Below are 21,863 nucleotides of genomic sequence, written 5' to 3' on the forward strand. Positions count from 1 at the left end.
AGTTACAGCGCTGAAAGTTCAATGCAAACTGAGATATTGTCTTTTAAAGTTATGGCAGTTTATTGCCTATAAAAAACGGCCGATTTGGACTACAACGAGCTTCTTTTCCGGGTTGGTGACATCATAAACCCTTGCTATTAACATAAACACTGCCCCCGCAAACAAGTGGGCGAGGCCGAGTCGCAGTCATTACGGAAGAGAGAGAGAGCTGTTGCAGTAGGCTAGAGTGTTGCAGACATGCCATCGGAACAAAGTTATTTTCATCCAAAGTGCACGACTTCTGTGTTCGGCCTTCCTCGGGACGCTGGAATTCGGGAGTAATGGTTACAATTTGTGTTTAATTCAGTTCCTGCTGATTACAATGTAAATTTAGCCATCTGTGCTGCACATTTCACAGAAGACAGCTTCAAGAATCTTCACGAGTTTAATACTGGATTCGCTCAAAGGCTAATACTAAAAGATGAAGCAGTTCCCACATTAAATGCAGAAGCTGCTGTTTATGGGCCTAAACCTGTAAGTACATGTCTTTTTAATGTGTAGTTTCTGTGTGTGTTCTGTTTGCATCAAGACCAACGCGGTTTGGCTACGCTAGGCAGTTTACTAAATTGTTTCATACTTCTCCATCAAACACCAACAAACTTATATGTAATCACACCCACAAACATTATTTATTTACATAAAATATATTCTATAAACAAGTTGTTCATGCTACAAATAAAACAATACCTTTAAAAACAAGCTACTACTCAGTCTTGTATTTAACCAGAATATGAAAAGATAACTAACAGCAGTGACAGTGACACTACAAAAATACTTGAAAAAACGAAACAGTTCTGCTTGACCTTCATTCCGCTATCTGGGTCTAATTTGGGCTCAAATTGGTAAAGCAATATTGACGTCATTATCTACACCGCTGATGTGACTTCTGCCTGTAATGGTAAGGGGCGTGTGGCGTTTCCGGCAACCTGTGCTTGGCACTTCAGCCAATAAAAATACATGAAACTACATTTGGCCATCTAACCAATCTAAGACCATTGCGTTTTTCAGAGGGATGGGCTTCATAGAAGCAGGAAGCAAAAGAGCCGTTCAAAGGACAGTGGAGACCAAGGGGTATGGAATAAAGGTAAAATATAAGAAAAATACAGTGTTTTAAAAAAGAAGAAGCATCAAGACATGTTATACTGCGCCCCATAAACACAACCAAGCCTAAAAAAACACCACAGAACCACCCCTTTAATAATATTGTTTTTTATTGTCTAAGTTTACATTAAAAATGTCAGTTTTTCATAGTTTTTCACACTCTCTAGCATCGCTCTGCTGCTGTCTCTTTAAAAGTATCACAAATTGTTAACATCCCCTTCACACATTATATAAGAAGAGGGTTCAAGAGGTTCAGAAGATTGTTAAGATCAAACTGAAAGGATAAGTGACATTGTTGAAAATAAACTTTTCAATGTTAGAATCCTACAGAAGGATTTGAAGAGCGGCAGATCCTACACAAAGACTGAAAAAAACACAACAAAAGTTGTAAAAATCCTTTTAACCAGTTTTATTTATTTCAAACACCTGTGCTATACATGCACTTGAATACTTTGGCAATTCTTGAATCATTTACAACCATTATGTCAGAGAGAGAGAGAGAGAGAGAGAGAGAGAGAGAGAGAGAGAGAGAGAGAGAGAGAGAGAGAGAGAGAGAGAGAGAGAGAGAGAGAGAGAGAGAGAGAGAGAGAGAGAGAGAGAGAGAGAGAGAGAGAGAGAGAGAGAGAGAGAGAGAGAGAGAGAGAGTGTAAGGGAGGATGAGCGCTCTACAGGGGTTGTCATGGCAGCACTGAGTATCTGTGGCTTCAGGATTCTTCGGTATGCTAGTGAGCTGATGAGAAACAGCTGTGGTGCAGAACAGAAGCTAAACACTCACATACTAACACGATTGATATGCCACTTAACAGAATCAGAGATCTTTCAGTTTATGCACGTACAAGCAGGAGGTTGCTCCAAATTTAAGAGGTGAGATGAAAACTCTAGATCTGATTCTGGACATGAGGGAAAAGACAGGACTGCTACATGATGGGATGCAGTCCATCCCCATGGGTGGACACACACAAGTGCCACGGCTGAAATTATAATATTACAGCCACTGTAATGCAAATCAAAATGTGAAAGACGAAAAAAAAGAATAATAACACACAAACTTATAAATAATACAACTAAGGATAGGATGAGCTACCATAGGTTTCTGTAAGTGATGCGATAAAAGTGAAAGAGCACACTGTAGCAAAAACGACACATTTTCAAAATTAATCAGCTGCTGGGCTGCAAGTGACTAGTCGACTAATCGTTTTTTGAGGAAGTCCTGTATAATTAGGTCGACTGGTTTTCTTAGGGAGGTGTTTATGTGCTCTTCTGTTCCAGAGCAAGTGTGCCACACATGTCCTGAAAAGTGAAGTCAAAGTTCGATCACCTTCTGGTGGCTGGCTGCAGTAGAAATCTTGACACCGCCCTCTCCATGTAATCGAATGGGACAAGTGCCAAATTAAAAAATCCAATTCCAGTTCAAATAATTTTTCCCAGAGATGTTTTCTGCCATTATTTGATGCAATAAAAACAGGTTGTAACCTCATGATTGAAAGTTGTGCTTGCGATTGGGCTAAACTTGATACCAAGGCTCCACCCCAAGTTTACTACTATGCAGACTCGGGCTCCAAACAACATAATCAGCAACAACAATTAATGGGATGGTTTGGCTTGATTTTTATTTTTTTTACATTTTTTGCAGTGGAAGTAAGTGGAGACACGTCATCCATCTTTTTTTACAGTCTATGTTTAAGAGAAGTTTCACTCACACACAACCACCAATCAAACGTTTTGGGGTAATAAAGATCTTTTAATATTTGTTAAAGAACCAACCCTTAATCATCATACATTAAGTAGCATGTCAAAAAAATGGCCCGATGTTACTGAATGAAATGTCGAACCCATGAAGAGGAAAAGACTGTAAAGCTTTTGAGGTGTTGATGGACTTAAACGACTCCATCTGCTTTGATCATCGTTCTGAATCTGATCAAGGTGTAATCTTGGATAATACAAAATAAAAAAATGATTTTCTCAACTTTTTGTTTAAAATGTTGTCTCTTTATGAAACTTGCCCACAACCGTTGGACAAAAAAGATACACAAAGCTGTAGTAAAATGTTTTTAAAATGAGTTAAAGTACAGTTAAAGGTATACCTCAAGTATAAAATGTATATCTACTACATTTGAATGTAACAGTATACTTAAAGTGCAAAAATAATATATAAATACTTTTAAACTAGAAGTATGATGCTATTATGTTCACTTAAAGAAAACGTTTAAGTATAAAAAGTATACTTGCAGTATAAACCACTGAACTAATAGTTTACTGAGAGTACACTTCAAACTGTACTTTCATAAACTAAAAAAAAATACATACTATTAAAATAGTAAACTACTAGTATACTTATAAGTTCACTTGTAATACAGATGCAGTATAAATGAGAAACCTAGTTGTGCACTTAAAGTTTACTACTGTTACACTTATAGTACACTTAAATGTATACTTTATAAGTTAAAAGTGGGCCAATTTAGTCCCACGCGAAATTGAAATAGTACACTTACAAGTTTTCTACTAGTACACATTGTAGTATACTTATAATATAATGTATAATTAAAAATATACTTAAGAACATTACTTAAGTATACTTCATAAAATGAACTTGACTTACTTTAATTGTATTTTTACAATGTTATAATGAACGATTTGTGCAATTGAGAAATATAATGTTCTATGTCAATTATGTTGTTCTAGTAAAATATAAAAGTTTTTTTTTGGGGGGGGGCACTCGAAGGGGGTCTCACCCAGGGTGTACATTAATGTAGAACCGCCGCTGTCAACAGTGCATAATATCATTCAAAGATTCAGAGAATCTGGAACAATCTCTGTGCGTAAGGGTCAAGGCCAGAAAACCATACTGGATGCCCGTAATCTTCGGGCCCTTAGACGGCACTGCATCACATACAGGAATCCTACTGTAATGGAAATCACAGCATGGGCTCAGGAATACTTCCAGAAAACATTGTCGATGAACACAATCCACTGTGCCAGTCACTGTTGCCGGCTAAAACTCTATAGGTCAAAAAAGAAGCAATATCTAAACATGATCCAGAAGCGCAGGCGTCTTCTCTGGGCCAAGGCTCATTTAACATGGACTGTGGAAAAGTGAAAACTGTTCTGTGGTCAGATGAATACAAATTTATTTTTGGAAAACTATTATCCGGACTAAAAAGGACAAGGACAACCCAAGTTGTCTTTCTTTATCTCTTCAGGTGAGAGACCTCGCATTTTCCAACATGACAATGCCAGACACACTACATAATGCATCAATTACGACATCATGGCTGCGTAGAAGAATGATCCGGATACTGAAATGGCCAGCCTGCAGTCCAAATCTTTCACCCACAGAAAACATTTGGCGCATCATAAAGCAGAAGATGCGACAAAGAAGATTTAAGACAGCTGAGCAACTACCCAGCAAACACACAACGTTGGCACAACGTACTCAACCTTCTAACAACGTTGACACAACATGCCCAAAAGGTTGCTATAATACGTTGTGTGGTGAAGGTTGTTACAGTGTTGTCACAACGTTGACATTGAACCACCGTCCGGACCATTGCTTAAAGTTGTGCCAAGGTACCTGGACAACCACTGGACGACCTATACTCGTCATCACTGTCCTGAAGCGTGAATTTCAGCCTTTTGAATTTCAACTGACAGTTGAACCGTCTCGATCTTCAACGAGTAGGCTATAATAACTTGATACGCGGATCCGTGAGTATTGCTTTTAATTTACCTTAGCTGATACGTAAATATTCAAACAAGCTACAATTTCCGTGTCTACGTGACATTAATTTAATCTTTATTTTACAAACTACAATTTTTTTTTAAATAAAATAAACGGACAAATCATGTTATTATTCATGGTGGAGTTGCGTATGTATACACGTTACCATCATAACGCTATTTCTTTTAACGTTAGGCTACCAGATTTACTCAGATCCTTATGGTAATTACCATTAAGAAAAGTGTTCAACATCTCATACCTGCTGGTTTCTGGACTTGCATTTCTCCTTTGGATTTGTTGATATTTCCTGGACATGATTCCGCTTTAATACCGACCTCATCAGTAGGCTTTCGAATACGATGTTCTGCCATCTACAAAACCCGGTTTTGTTCTTAAATATTCTGACCTAGGCCTATCTTTGCTTTTTTTGTGTTTGATGTAATATACTTAAACTAAATATTTGTTTATTCTATTTTATTTATTTTTAAAAAATGTATCTGTATGGTCGCTTACCACATGCTGTTATAATAAAGTTGAATTAGTTGAATAAACTTGTATGTAATGTAATACTTGTGTAATGTAATACTTATGTAATACTTCAAAAGTGTGTTGCAGGTGTTGATTATAATGAATTTACTGTTAGGCCCATAAATAATAGGATAAACAATAGGCATATAAAAAGTATAATAACTGAAATTAAAAATGAACCACTATGGGGAATGGTGAATGGTGAATATAGCATTAAAAAAATAAGTTGTCAGAATGTCGTCTTGAAGTTGCTGAATGTTGCGCAACAACGTTGCTACAGCCCCGTCGCGTCTTACAATTCTACGTTGTTACAATGTTGCGAGCACGTTGACATGCGACGTTGCCATAGTAGAAATGCAACGTGCCACAGACGTTGTCACAACGTAAACGTGTTTGCTGGGTAGAAGCCTGTATTTGACAAGAATGGGACAACATTCCTATTCCTAAACTTGAGCAACTTGTCTCCTCATTCCCCAGACGTTTGCAGACTGTTATAAAAAGAAAAGGGGATGCCACACAGTGGTAAACAGCCTTATCACAACTTTTTTGAGATGTGTTGATGGCATGAAATTTAAAATCTTATTTTTTCCTTAAAATTATACATTTTCACAGTTTAAACATTTGATATATCTGTTGTATTCTGAATAAAATATTGAAATTTGAAACTTCCACATCATTGCTGTTTTTATTCACATTGGAATCGGGTTTGTAATACTGTGAAATATTATTACTATTTAAAATAATAGCAATTTATTCATGATTCCACCATTCTTCAGTGTCACATGATCCTTCAGGAATCATTCATATATACTGATTTGATGCTCAAGAAACATTTATTTATTATTACTATTATTATCATTATTATTATCTGTAAAGATAAATGTTTACAGTTTTTTCATGATTATTTGAATAATGGAAATTTCAAAAGAACAGAAATTATTAGTAAATCTTTTGCAACATTATACATTTCCTTACTGTCTCTTTTAATTGGTTTTAATGCATCCAGGCTGAACAGAACAAAAAGGGCATTCAAACACACACACATTTAAAGATATGCATGGCCATGCAAATGTATACCCATACAAATGCATGTAAATATAGTCACTCAGGCAAAAGATCTCTGCTCACTCAGCAGGAATGCTGCTAGATTTCCTCACACCTTTACCACAAATATTTCTTCATTATAGCTGTTTTTTTAACCCTCTATTTACTCTATTCAATCCTTCTCTTTCTTTTCCTGCTCTCTCTCTCTTCCTCGCTCTGGTGTGAAATACAGCACAGCTCAGCTCGTCGTCATGGGGTTGCCATAGCAACTACGAATGCCAGAAAACCTTTAAAAAAATCAGGCGGCATGAGACACACACATACACATACACACAAACTCCTCCGTAAGCCAACCACATGACCCGTTTATTTACTGCTATAGAGAGAAAACTGTTTTTATAGATCCACCTGCAAAATCTCTCACATGCATGGAATATGGTGGCTCCTGTGAGCACTCAAATCATCTGCAAACTTATGATACTCTTTTCACAGAGCTAACTGTACTTTAAGACTGTACTCTTTCCAATTTCCTTTAACAAACCCCTCAAATTTAAATTAGCTATCCTAGAAGAGAAACCAGTCGTAGTTCATCATATAAAAGAGATAGTTCACCAAAAATGAAAATAATTACATCTAGATTACCTTTGCATCCATTTTTTAAAAAACACGAATAATTTTGTAACACTATTGAATGTAATTTTTAACGGATCTTAACATGAACATCCACTTTTCATAATTTACATTATATTGCGATGACGTCTAATTGATTTATTCAGACAAAATAGTATATAAATGTTTATAATGTAATAATATTGCTGTTTAATTCTTTAAACGTAATATTTAAATGGTAATCTAATTTGATATTAATCATTATTTATTTCCATGTTATGCCAGATAACCTAAAAACATAACCAGCTTCAGTATCAGCCAGAACTTTCATATCTGTACATCCCTGACCCACTGCAAAATAAAGACATCAGGAATGAAGCTTCTCATAAGACACAAAGGCCAGTGTTCTCCTCATCTCTTCATTAGCTCCGCCTAGTTAGGTATGCATGTGTGACAGGTTTAACAGCTGTTATCTGTTTAAACAAAATGCTGACCACACACACACACACAAACAATGACATCATCACCATTCAACAGATGAAATGCCTGTCTGTCTCTCCTATACCTTTCTCAGTAGTGGTGTTGGGCAACTTTGAACAAACCCCAAACCCTGAGTATTAGCCTAAACTTTGGCTTAGCTTAAACTTGAACTCTTCTCACACCTACACAAATAGGGTTGTCAAACGTAATGAACGTTAAAAAAGAAGAAGCATTTCTTCAAAACCAGTAGTACTGTGTACATTTGGTACCCGCTGAGAGATGCTGCTAAAAGCTCTACACTGCAAAGTTTCTGGGTTGAAAATTTTATTTAAATGCGTGATTGCATCAAACAATGCAATGATTGACAAGTGTTGATAATTAATACAGTAGTTTAATGTAGTACTGATACTAAACATTTTTCCTCACAGTAATTTCAATTTTGGGTGAACTATACACAATGCAGATTGTCACTATCCATGATCCATATGTAACATTTTTGTTTTGCGATTTATTGTGACACAATATATTGTTACACCCTAATACCAACAAACTAAAACAGTTTTAAGTTACCGGCCATTCAAACTTCTACTAGCCAAAAAAAAGAGGGAAAAAAGAAATAAACCAGATTAACTGCGTCACAGCTTAATATATATTATTACATTTTGATTTCATACATTTCTTATTCAAACAAAATCCTCTCATCCAGCCATCTACTCTCTTCCTCTTTCATCCTCATATTTTCTGTTAAGTCCTCTGTTTCAATAAGAAAGTGCTGTTTTTCAAATATCGCCACATTATGATTTTTTTTAATTATTTAAATTTGCTATTGCTTCAATGCAAATGAACAAGCATGCCGTTTTTTGCAAAGTGACTTGTATGTTCAAATAAGTAAGGTATGCAGATTCTGCGCAAGTACAATGTGATGACTCACAAGTTTAGTATTTGAGCTAAATCTGCGCAGATTTGGAGAATTTGCAGATTTGGCTTACACTTCCCCAGCAAAGTGAGAAAACATAATAAGTAACTCATCAAATTTGACTAGTGATTTGACAGCATTACCCTCCACAGTGGGTTGGTGCCTGTTCATTTCAAACCCTGGTTTCAACCCAATGCACAAACATCTACTTTAGTTTCCATCTGTTTCTCCCTCTCCCTATCTGTCTATAAGTGGGCTGTTTGTTGGTGTCTGCTGGCTTTCTCCTCCAGACAGGAAGTGCTGATCAACCCCTGAGACGTGCGGCCCACTGTCTCGGTTCCACACACATTCCACATTAGCCATCCCCCCCACACACTACACCCTCCTAAGGTGAGCCTGTCTCTTATTTTTATGTTTCCAGACGCACAGTTTAATGGCTCATTAATAATCCTATCAACACAGCCAGTGGCTTCACTTAGAGCTAAGCGCTGACTCGCTCGGATGACTGCTTTTACGTTAATTAAAGTTAAAACACACTCACAGTTTATGTGTGCACATCTCCTCATTGCATCTTGTTGCAGCTCTGGGCGATGTTTCATTATCTACACAGGTTATATATGGTGAATAATAGTAACTTTGTCAATAAGTCCCAGAGAACGTCAGGGAACACATCATCAGGTTAGGAGTGGCACGTGATGATTTGCATGAACAGCTTGACTTTCACGAAGATAAAAAGTCTGACTTGACATATTTGACTTTGCAAACTGCAGAGCCACTGAAGGATCAAACAATAAAATAAACTTTTTAAGAACACACACACACACACACACACACACACACACACATCAATAAACTGCATCCCACAGCATCTTCGTCTGGCTCGAGCGCTCAAACACACACGCAGTCTCAGTAAATGATGTGGCAGCATTTTCTGCACTATTGTAGATATAGTCAAGCTGTTCTTTCATTGGTTGAAGGAGCACAGCGAGGAAAAAAATACCTCATCACGTCCTGACATCAAACTCCAGGACAGGAAATAGCAGAAACTGTTTTCGTGCATGTCATTCTGGTGGGGACAGCCGTGTGTGTTCACAGACATGCTGGTTATGATGTCATGAAATAGTGATGGATTATCTTATAGATAGTAATTAGGTTAGGCATGAAAAATTAACTGTATGAATTAACAGTATGTTCAATACATGGTTATGGCCTTAGAGAGCTGTAACACTGCCGCTATTGCTTTCTATCACTTATAACAACCACACTGAAATAAGCATTAAAAATAATTTCTAATGCTGTAACATCCCTCGGTACAACACTGGCTAAATTTAAGCTTCTGCTCAAGAATTGAAAATGCCAGCTTTCATTAAGTGGTAGGGACAAAATCAGGCATGCAATGACGCCTAAGGACATCACATGTTATATGCAGGCCTACATGGCATCTGTGCCTGCAGACCTCCAAGTAATTGAAGCAGCTGCCATTCACAAAGTTTACACATAACCTACCCTGCTGCCTGTGTGTTGGTTTATTAGATATTCTGGCTAATTTTATTATGCTTTCAGCTAGCAATAAGAGAGCAGTACTCGCATTTTACCATGTTTCATGGAATGCTCATGGAAAATCATCACTAAAAATGTGAAAAACATAGTTAGTCATATATGTCACTATCTTGCATAATTAAAAACTTCTTAGATCTGAGTTCTGCAACAGATTTTAGGGAACTCACCTCACACAAACTAAAAAACAGTCACTGTATCCCATTGGGATACTCAACTTACCCCCTCTAATAGAGGTGGGGAGAAAGAGAACGAGTGAGAGAGACAGAAAAAACAGGATTGATTGCGACAAGCAGACCTACTTTAATTCTTTAGACTGAAAAAGCCAGAGGGGGCTTGCCCTGTCTACATTAACCCTTTGCACCCTAAAGACACACAACCAAGAAAATGCACAATGCAGAATGTCAGATTAACATCTTAGAACCCAATGAAATGTGACTGATTCAGATTCACTAGAGCTGAACCTGTTCCTGTTTCTGAAGATCTACATCTTTCTTATCAGAGCTTCCAAACAGAACCATTTAAAACCTGCCCAAAGCAAACTAAACTACAGTAAAGAAAAACTCTTTAAAATAATCCACTTTTTCTATCCAGACACTGCACAGACAAATGACAAAGACCAATTTTGCGCTTTCAGTACAAAATTCTGATCTTCACATTTTCTAAAGAAAACTCACTTACATGATGCTAGGATGTAGTGGCTAGTGAGCTGCCAAGTGGTTGCTTGGGTGATTTTAAGTCTCTGAATTTGTCCCATATATACTTAAAGGGTTAGTTCACCCAAAAATGAAAATTATTTAATTAATTACTCACTCTCATGTCGTTGGACACCCGTAAGACCTTTGTTCATCTTCGGAACAAAAATGAAGATATTTTTGTTGAAAACTGGTGGCTGAGAAAGGCTTCAGAAAGGCCTCCCTTGGCATTCAGTACATTCCCACTCACAAGACCCATAAAGGCACTAAACACATCGATACAAAGTCCATCTCACTACAGTGGCTGTACTTCTCACAATAGAATAGAGATAACATATCAAATGCTGAAAGTGAGACATTTTAAAATGTCAGACCAAATATTGGCTCATTTTGGATTTCATGAGAGCTACACATTCCAAAAAAGTCAAGAAGTCCTCAATTGATTAATAACATGCTCACGCCATCAGAACACACGTTTTGCATTTTCCCTTGAATGTGTAGACTACTGGCATTTTAAAGTTCTTTACAGATCGTATTGCATTGTACCTTGAGGATTAAAATGACAGAGACAATTACTTGACTCATTTTTCCTTCCACTCAACAGCAAGTATGATCAAAATATATTACAATTTTAACTGTTTTGCATGCATGTACAGCGAAACTAGGATAATTTAAGCATCAGATTTATGAAAAGATGATTTATTCATCAATAATAACTTAATACTATTCGTCAGTACTACAACTACACAGTTTAGAACATCATCTATATACAATAATGATCATACATTAAGACTAGCGCATTATCATTATAAATTAACCCAGAGATCGGTAGGCTATGACATTGACATAACGATCCACGATCCAGTACGTATTGGATCTGATCCAGCTACGTCATCGTGCTACAGGCTGCAGCGAGGGGTGTCTCAAAAAAGTTGGGTATAGGGTATAGGGTAAGGGTTGTTTAAAATCATTCGATCCGGTGCCAATTTCGATACCTCAGTTTCAATACCGGTTCCTAACGATACTTTTTCCGATACAACCGACTAGCAGCACAAGCTAACATACATAAAGTGGTAGTCAACGTTATGGGATGCATTCGGTTTAAGTAGTGAAATTACACTTATCTCTCAAGTGTTTCTCAGAGCACAATTGTCCCCCCTCCCTTCTACCTCGCTGGCCTGCATCATTCATGATGCAACTTATTGTTTTGAAGAAGAACAGAAGGGGCTTTGACTAAAAGACTGCCTAATAGATTTATCATTTATGCCGCATAGCGATTTTCACTTGACTGCACTGCACTGGACAATAATCTATCAGAAGATTATTATGGAGGCAGCTGACTTTAATGGAGGAATAAACAGCTTTTCTCGCAAATTACAATTCATGTTAATTCCGAACCGCGCTGGTCACCTCTTCCAAGGGGGCCAGGGCCAGCCAAACGAACCGCGCCCGGGCACGGAATGGAATGCCCACGTGTCAAATGACCCAGGCTTTGTGGCTCAAACGCACTTAGGCACATTAGTGAGTACACCGCAACCTTTGCTTGCAATATTCTTATTGAATATGTTGTACTTTGCTGACTCGGCATCCACTTTTATAAAGTGTAGCCACACTTTAGACCTCTTTGGCATTGTAAAATGATGCGGTAGAACACATGAGAGAAAACATCTACACTTGTGCTGTGTCTAGTGTGACTGTGTATCTTCAGAAATCCTCCATGTCACGTGGTGGTGGACAGCAAATCACCGGTGCTTTAGGTCCTTTCATGCAAGTATGCTGCAGACTCACACAGACACAGCCGTTTGGCTTTAGAAACCGAAATTTGGCACAGAGAAATAATTAATTTTTCGACACTCATAGTATCAGAGTTTTCGTTCGATACCATAAAAGTATCGCCATTCGGTGCCCAGCGCTAGACAGGTTAAATGTACATATAAGGAACAGCTGGAGGACCAATTTGCAACTTATTAGGTCAATTGGCAACATGATTGGGTATAAAAAGAGCCTCTCAGAGTGGCAGTGTCTCTCAGAAGTCAAGATGGGCAGAGGATCACCAATGCTGCAGCAAAAAATAGTGGAGCAATATCAGAAAGGAGTTTCTCAAAGAAAACTTGCAAAGAGTTTAAAGTTATCATCATCTACAGTGCATAATATCATTCAAAGATTCAGAGAATCTGGAACAATCTCTGTGCGTAAGGGTCAAGGCCAGAAAACCATACTGGATGCCCCTGATCTTCGGGCCCTTAGATGGCACTGCATTACATACAGGAATACTACTGTAATGGAAATCACAGCATGGGCTCAGGAATACTTCCAGAAAACATTGTCGGTGAACACAATCCACCGTGCCAGTCACTGTTGCCGGCTAAAACTCTATAGGTCAAAAAAGAAGTAATATCTAAACATGATCCAGAAGCGCAGGCGTTTTCTCTGGGCCAAGGCTCATTTAACATGGACTGTGGCAAAGTGAAAAACTGTTCTGTGGTCAGATGAATACAAATTTGAAATTCTTTTTGGAAAACTGGGACCCCATGTCATCTGGACTAAAGAGGACAAGGAAAACCCAAGTTGCTATCAGCACTCAGTTCAGAAACATCTCTGATGGTATGGGGTTGCATGAGTGCTTATAGCAGGGGTCGGCAAGTATATTTGGCCACGGGCTTAAAAAAAATTTGCCACAAGATGGCGGGCCAGAATATAGTCAAGGGATAATTTAATAAATAAATAACTAAAAATAAATAAAAATAATAAAATAAAAGAGGATTTGAATAAGCCAATTAATGGAATGTTTGAGTCCTGCTCTTAATGAACTATGCTTTATTATTTACACTTTCCATATTGTAAATAATACATTTTAATTTGCTTGTTACACATGGAACCTATTTATTGGAATAATTATTTGACTTCACGTAGCATTCTTTTAAGCTCAGAATTATTCCTTGGCTTCCTCACATAGTAAATTGCATTTTTTTAATTGTTTGCATTTGTTTAATTGTTATTACATCTAGTGCAGAGTGATGTTAACTTTTAAGATAGCACTATCCAGAAGTCTAAAGAGGAAAGTTAACAACGAAAATAAGGCATACAAAGAAGAATGGGAAGACATCTGTGCATGCATCCTACCTGGTTTTGTGAATGCAAAGCTGGTGTGTCTAATCTGCAACGAAGTTGTCACTGTTTGCAAAGAATATAATATCAGACGGCACCACAAGACGAAGCATGGCACATTTTTGCTGGTTCTTGTCAATATGTTTTGATAAAAATGAAGCTGAATTTGAGTTGTTATTGTTCACGTGTGTTGTGCTGAGGCCCCACGATAAGCAAACGTTTCAATGGCTCACTGTTTGTTTTATCATCATACCACACATTTTATGATGGCTCTTTTAGAGGCGTGTCTAGCGATCTATTCCACACTCTTGAATGTCTTTCAGAACTTTTCAAATTAAAAGCTCTCAATTTATCCTAAAATAAAACATTGCTGCTAAAACGTTGTCATATTTTTTGAAGGCAAGATCACTAATGACAAAATTGATAATAAGTGTATGTTGATATACCTAGGTTCGCACTTCCCACTCTGAGCGGTGATCAATTCTGGACTTTCCGCACGGGAGTCTAATGCTCTAACGATGAGGCTAAAAGCTGCATATTTTTCCTCTGGCCACTGGACGAGGTAAGCGTCTCTTGAAATGATGGGAGTTTACCTGCACAGTTGCCTGCCTCCGTTACTCTGACAGATGTTTCAGAACCAGCCACTATTAAAACAATCTGCCAGATTCTGCAGATGCCGGCCAGATATTATCACTGGCGGGCCACTTTTGGCCCGCGAGCCGCCAGTTGTCAACCACTGGCTTATAGCACAGGCAGCTTACACATCTGGAAAGGCACCATCAATGCTGAAAGGTATATCCAAGTTCTAGAACAACAAACGCTTCCATCCAGACATTGTCTCTTTAAGGAAAGATCTTGCATTTTCCAACATGACAATGCCAGACACACTACATACTGCATCAATTACGACATCATGGCTGCGTAGAAGAATGATCCGGTTACTGAAATGGCCAGCCTGCAGTCCAAATCTTTCACCCACAGAAAACATTTGGCGCATCATAAAGCAGAAGATGCGACAAAGAAGATTTAAGACAGCTGAGCAACTAGAAGCCTGTATTTGACAAGAATGGGACAACATTCCTATTCCTAAACTTGAGCAACTTGTCTCCTCATTCCCCAGACGTTTGCAGACTGTTATAAAAAGAAAAGGGGATGCCACACGGTGGTAAACATAGCCTTATCACAACTTTTTTGAGATGTGTTGATGTCATGACATTTAAAATCATCTTATTTTTCCCTTAAAATTATACATTTTCTCAGTTTAAACATTTGATATATCTGTTGTATTCTGAATAAAATATTGAAATTTGAAACTTCCACATCATTGCATTCTGTTTTTATCCACAATTTGTACAGTGTCCCAACTTTTTTGGAATCGGGTATGTAGTTTTCTAAAACGTATCGATTAAGAAAGGTCATGCGTGTGCACGCTGCTCATAAAGAAACACATAAAGCAGACACAAGGAAATTAAACGAGCAAGCCAGTTCTGTGGGACCATTTTACAAATGGAGTTAAACCTTCAATATGACTAACTGTGCCTGTTCATTCATGTGCGTGCAGCCTTTTGTTTTGTGCAAATGTATGTTGTAATGTTGTGTTTATTTTGTGGTGGCCTATCTATATCTGATTTCTCTCATTTAGGATGCATTTGGTTAATAATTAACGCGGTAGTGCAGGTGATCATCTTCAGCTATGCACAACTAATAATGACTATGATTGGGACTGTCATATTACATAACATTATATTTGTAATAAAACTTTGTGAATTATTTGGGTTTAGTTGTCGGTTTCATTGCTCCAGGAAGAGCGCGTGCACAACATGAGTCACCCATGCAACTTAATTCAAGTTCACTTGTGCATTCGCATCATGGACTGCATTTAATGGACAATTTTGTTCGTTTTATATACAGTACAGGCCAAAAGTTTGGACACATTACTATTTGAAATGTTTTTGAAAGAAGTTTTTTCTGCTTATCAAGCCTGCATTTATTTGATCAAAAATACAGATTTTTAAAAATATTTTAGACAGTCTAAAAATGACTCTCCATGACAGTGATGCCCCGCCCCCCTGCACAAGCCCCGCCCAAGAGTACTCAAGTCCTCGTTTTTGAGATCTATTGTAGCCTGACATGGTCATACTCAATTCTAGTCAGAGTATGAGTCTGAAACTGCTCCATTGGGCTGTGATTATGGGGCGTCTTTCAACCGAACCAGGAAAGACCTCAATTGGAAAGACCTACAACCAAACAGAGCAACGAAGCGACACATTGTCAAATGTCAACATAGTTCAACAGCACTGTGTTGTCAAGTCCGCGTTTTTTCCACGGGTTGTTTTCTATGTCCGCGGGTTGAAGCGACTATTATGTGATATATAGACCCATGAGTGCAAATTTTAGTAGGCAACCTTGCCAAAATAACACATATTTTACCCCCCAAACGCCATTTTCCCCCCGGAGAACCCCCCGAGAAGCTATTGTTTAGGGCTAGTAGTGGGCAGGTTTTGTTGTAAAAACTTGGCAACCCCGTCTGCACGCGCGCTGGAATCAGGCTGGAATACACGATCTTTGCTGGTTTAAATTAAAAATTAAATAATTTAATGATACACAGAGTACTTACCCAACATGATCATCATTTCTGAGAGAAATTGTGATGGTGAATGCAGATACAAAAAAGCTCTCCGTTTAGGATTTGAACAAATATAAACCAAGCCCCTTTGATGACGTGCATGATTACGTTACTGTTGATCATCTGTCCGTCATCGTCTAAAGCCCGCCCTGATGATTTCATTGGTCTGAACAGTTTCTGTTCGAGGATAATTACTCCTCTATGAAGGCCAGACCGAACTGCCCGACCTAAAAATGTTGTGGGCAGGGCTGAGTTCGGCTGGCATCCAGGCTAGATCTATTGATGATCAAAATGAGAAATTGACAAAAAGTCCCATCCCTACATAATACAGTAAGCTTCAATTAACAATATCAATAAGAACAAACAAGTTGCTAAGAGTGATTTCTTTCTAAAGGTGTTGTGCAGTGACACAGAGAACCGTTGGGTGAAGTTGTGAAGTTGTAGCCATGCTTTATCGTGAATAAAACACAGCTACTGATAGGGGTGTCCATGGTTAACCGATTGACGGATTAACCGTTAAAAATTGCGTAACCAAGTAAAACACTTTGCTCGGTTAAGTGGCGTCAATGACGTGCTTTGAATTTAGTTGTAATATATTTTTGCACCCCTAGAGACCGCCAGAGCACTCCCAGACATTTGTAATATCCACAAGAAGAAGTCATGACCAGCTTTCTAAGCGGGCAAAGAAAGCGTGGGAGCACTTTAAAAATGAGAGTGACGGGGCAAAATGCAAGTATTGCAATGTAGTGCTTAACGCATTTTTCAGGCTATAAGTCGCTCCGGAGTATGAGTCGCATCAGTCAAAAAATGCATCATGAAGAGGAAAATAACATAAGTCGCACTGGACTATAAGTCGCATTAGGGCAGAAGCAGAGCGGGAGCCGCGCGCGCTGTGCATAACGGATCAGAAGAAAGAAAGTTTGAAGTGAGAAACTTGTGAATGACTAGAGAAAAGCAGACGTTATTTTAACTGTAATGAAGAAAACAAAAAAGCTAATCGCGGACTGAAAGCAAGATGGCCAGAGCTGAAGGGACGAGTCCACAGATGCTTGAACTCTCTGCCGGGAGAGGCTCAGCCGCGCGAGTCAAACACTGTGTTTGTGAATCATTCTCGGCTGCATATTTTACTACATGTCCTAATCATGCAGGCGCCCTCGCGGCCACTTGCATTGCTCTGTGAACTGGAGCACATCTCATCCTAATTTAACGAAACTCAGCGTACGCCTCACAGACATGAATTATATCTTAAGAAAGCTTGAAATGTCTTTTAACAATTTAAAATGAAAAGAAATATGCTACTCTCTGATTATGTAATCCATGATGTGCATTTCTCTCTATAGGCGCGTTCACTACGGAGATGGCGGTCGTCAAATTAATAAACTAAAAATATCCCTGACGCACACTATGGTTAACCGAGTATTAACCGCTAAGGGCCTCGGTTAACGGTTAATGAAAAACTTGAAAACGTGTAGCCCTAGCTACTGACCAATCGGAATTATAACCGTTTTAAAATATTTAATATTATTATATTATATTATTCTTTATTCAGTTATATGCAACAGAATCACATTTAACAGATTTATTTTTGGACCAATTATATGAATCTTAGATTTTATAAGCCCTAAAAAGCTATTATTATCAGAGCAGAGTGTGGTGGGGAACGGATCAGTGAACTAAAGTGGAGCGTCATTTTACAAGTGTTGCCCTGCACGGCTATACCACACCATGTTACAGCACATGCTATTGCAGACAGTAGCCTCTACATAGAAATTTCATGTTACCATGTTATTTAAGTAGACTTTGTTTTTCTAATGAGCATGAGTGGTACATGAGTGGAGCGTTTGCATGGGCCTTGAATGACTGACCACAAACTTTTGAACAGTAGTTTAAATGTAAACAGAACATTCACTGAGAGACCTAACAGAACTCAGTCTTGTGTCAATACCAAAAGAACTGTGATAACTGAAGATCCTATATATTAATAACTAACCCCCTTCTCTGATGGGCAACAGAATGTGGCACATGAACAAAACAATGAAAATCTGACCTCATAGATGGGGCCAGACAAAAAAAAAAGAGTTTATATAAGGTCGCTGATGTTTTGAATCACCACACACCTGTCCAGCCCAAGGGCCTTTTTTCCCCTCAAGTTGCAGACAAACTTTTGCAGACCTACACAGATGTTAATGGACAGGAAAATGTGTTTCTGATTCTATTGGTCCAGTCTGAACTTGCTGAAATACTTTAACACATAAACAAACTGCAGCCAATCAGATGTTTTCTCACACGCATTCACTTTCTCAATGTAAATGAACTCCAGATTTGACTTATTCCATGTCTTTTACGAGAGGGCTGCCCTCTATACCTGCAGTGTGTGTGTGTGTGTGTGTGTGTGTGTGTGTGTGTGTGTGTGTGTGTGTGTGTGTGTGTGTGTGTGTGTGTGTGTGTGTGTGTGTGTGTGTGTGTGTGTGTGTGTGTGTGTGTGTGTGTGTGTTTGCGGAACAGACTTTACTTCACTACTCTACTGACCTTTCAGCCCTGTCAGAAAGCAGAACAATAACCACACATGCACACACACATCATTAAAGTCACAGAGGGTGTTTAATGGGCTGGATGGAGCAGACGCGTGTGTGTGTGTGTGTGTGTGTGTGTGTGTGTGTGTGTGTGTGTGTGTGTGTGTGTGTGTGTGTGTGTGTGTCAGAAATGATGCTCTAACACAATGTAGTGCTTATATCATGAGACATTTGAGGGGGGAAAACACTTCAGGGCTTTTTCTAGTTGTGTCTCATTTCCATCTGATCTGCCACACAAACACACATACACACGCACCATTACATATGCAACAGTTAATGTGTCAAAAATAAATTCTAAATGATGATCCTGCACTAGGCTACTAATGTAAAACTTATTTTTAATTTTTCTTAACACTCGGTTAAGTAGGACCAGCATGTCTGGGCTGGTGCTAAAGTGTTGACGCATGGTTTTATCATGGGTTTGTGGTTGTAGGGGCTGAAGTGGAGACTCTGCCCGCATACCTGAGCATGAGTCTTTCCCGCCGGTAGCTGATGACATCATTCAGAAGTCTACAAGCTTTCGAGGAAGGAAAAAAAAGTAACCCGGGAAAGTTTTCCAGCAGTCGTGTACGGGGTCTGTTATTACCATTTTTGGGCAGACTCGCTCCCTGACAAGCCCAGCCCAAACCGCAGCAGATTCCAGCACTCGCTCTTTTTTCCTCCCAGTTTTCCAAAGGGGAAGAGATGAGTGTGGGAGCGACAAATGTTTCACTCATATTTCAAATAGTTTTAAGACTTCTGTGCAGAAAATCACTTTTATAAACACTCCCCTCCCCCGACTAATGGTCAACCGGAATGCGTTAACGGAGCTGCCATGGGCCTGAAGTTGGCAACCGAGAGCCGGTTCTTCATCAGGACCGTTAAACATACATACCGGAACTAAACAATTTTATGACGTTCGGCTGTTAACTTGCATTATTCTACCGATGAGCACTGAATAGCGTATTAAAATACTCTGACAGTGTCTGCTAACAACTACTTTTCCTCACCGCTACTGAATCTAATCCGAGTCTAATACCCGAATGAACGACTCTTATGAACCGATTCCTTAAGCGAATCTAAAACACACAGCGAAGTCTGAATTTCGAACAAACCACTCCTATAAACAAATCATGTAAGTGAAAAGACTTTTGAATCGTTTGATATGTTCCTAAATTAATCTGACTTATTTAAACCACAAATGATTAGGCTACTGCCGTCGTGATCTACTCGATGTGAATCAAAACGTAGGCTTGATGTAACTTAGGCGACTTAATCAATTAACTTACTGACTGGATGTTAATGACAGCGTGCAGTAGGCCATATTATAAAATCTGCTGTATATAAATGCATTTTAAAAAGGGGAATATATATTTTGCTAAATTAAGGTATCTGTTATATGTTAGGCCTTTATTGTAACGTTAATCTTAAATTGCACACAAAACAACCATTTGGCAACAGACTGCCGATGAAAGTAACCGCAACAAGGATTGGCTTTTTTTTTAGAATCTACGATACTAACGAGTCGTTAGAGAATAGGAATCGGAACCCGAATTATTCTTATCTCTACATGGGTCACACGTTAAAGCCCCAAACAGGTCTGCGTGTCCTGACCGTAAATAAAGTGAGCTCGTGCTCTGTGCGCGCGCAACGTATCATTTGAGCCGCATCCACAGAGCAAAGCTGCTGTCGCTGACATCTGTTGCGCGCGGTGAAGAGGATAGGTGGGCGCACGGTGTCCGGTGATCAGGGTCCGGATCGTTTGACTGGGGGCGGGCCGTCATAACGCTCAAATGAATGGACAGATAGTGGTGAATAGGAACATGGGCAATCCCGCAACATATATGTTCCTCAAGTTTCTGATAACGAAGACTAAAGCTTTACGAATACAGAGTTCCTCACGCGTTTTTAATGTTTTGTACTCGCTTTTAAGCGACAAACATATTGGCAAGACACAAAATTAAAAAATGCATGCATGCGTTGCAATGCAAAGCCTATTTCGCCAGCAGCCCACAACTCAATGACTCGGATTCCGGACGGGGCCCTTACATTTCCTCAAGTCGACATGGTAACGTTATTTTATTTATTTATTTATTTATTTTTGCTGGTTTGCAGAAAGTCTCTGCACATTAAACCGGTGATGTGGAAAAGATTATAGCGCGTACCTTTCGCTGTTGTTTCTCCCAGGCGGGGTCAAGCAGCATATCCCGATCCCAGTCATCTTCCTGCTGCATATAATCGTTCTCTCCTCCATCGTATTGTTGATGATGATGATGTTGGTGGTGGTGGTGATCCATTCTGAACTGCTGTTCCCGTCTCTCTCCGGTCTCTCTCTCCCACAGAGCGCTGCAGTAAACACTCCTGTGCGCACTTAAAACGATGGGCACGAAACTAACGTCGCTGCCTCGTTTTCCCTGCCCCGTTCACTCTCCCCAAAGTCCGTGCCTCCTTGTCTTTCTTGTTCTGTCCGTTTTTTCACGGCCGCTATCCAGAGTGACGAGTAGGCAGAACCTCCAGCACGAGCATCGGCAGCAAAAACTTCACAGTAACGGGAAAAAAATAAAAAAGAGACTCATGGCGTATGATTGGCTAGTGCGCAAACCTTTAAAGCCCGCCCACTAGAAAGGCTCGATTGTGACTGGTTAATATTGTTGTCCGTTAATAGAGTGTAGGTTGTCTGCATCGGCGTAGGTATTAGAAACGCTTTTAGTTAGGTTTGTGCCACTGGAAATTATTTCAAGATTAATGTATGATTGTTTATTTATTTAAAAATTCTTAAATATTTTTAATATATTTCTTGCTATTAAAAATACTTTAATGTTTTCTCAATGCCTTCCAGGTGACCACACCCTAGGTTTGTTTTATCTCACTGTCTCAGGTAACAGTGCTC

General features: G+C 38.9%; 1 protein-coding gene across 4 annotated transcripts in view; it reads right to left on the reverse strand.

Annotated features, from left to right (window-relative positions):
- actn1 (actinin, alpha 1) overlaps nucleotides 1-21,528 on the reverse strand; it is a 46,056-nt gene extending 24,528 nt beyond the window's left edge. For all 4 annotated transcript variants that reach the window (XM_067420891.1, XM_067420890.1, XM_067420889.1 and 1 more), the window contains exon 1: nucleotides 21,139-21,528. In XM_067420891.1, the coding sequence (XP_067276992.1) occupies nucleotides 21,139-21,270 (132 nt within the window). In that variant the 5' untranslated portion in view covers nucleotides 21,271-21,528. The remainder of the gene's footprint in view (nucleotides 1-21,138) is intronic.
- Between the last annotated feature and the right edge of the window lie 335 nt (nucleotides 21,529-21,863).

The sequence above is a fragment of the Pseudorasbora parva genome, chromosome 17 (assembly GCF_024679245.1).
Source record: "Pseudorasbora parva isolate DD20220531a chromosome 17, ASM2467924v1, whole genome shotgun sequence".
In the NCBI taxonomy this organism is placed as follows: domain Eukaryota; kingdom Metazoa; phylum Chordata; class Actinopteri; order Cypriniformes; family Gobionidae; genus Pseudorasbora; species Pseudorasbora parva.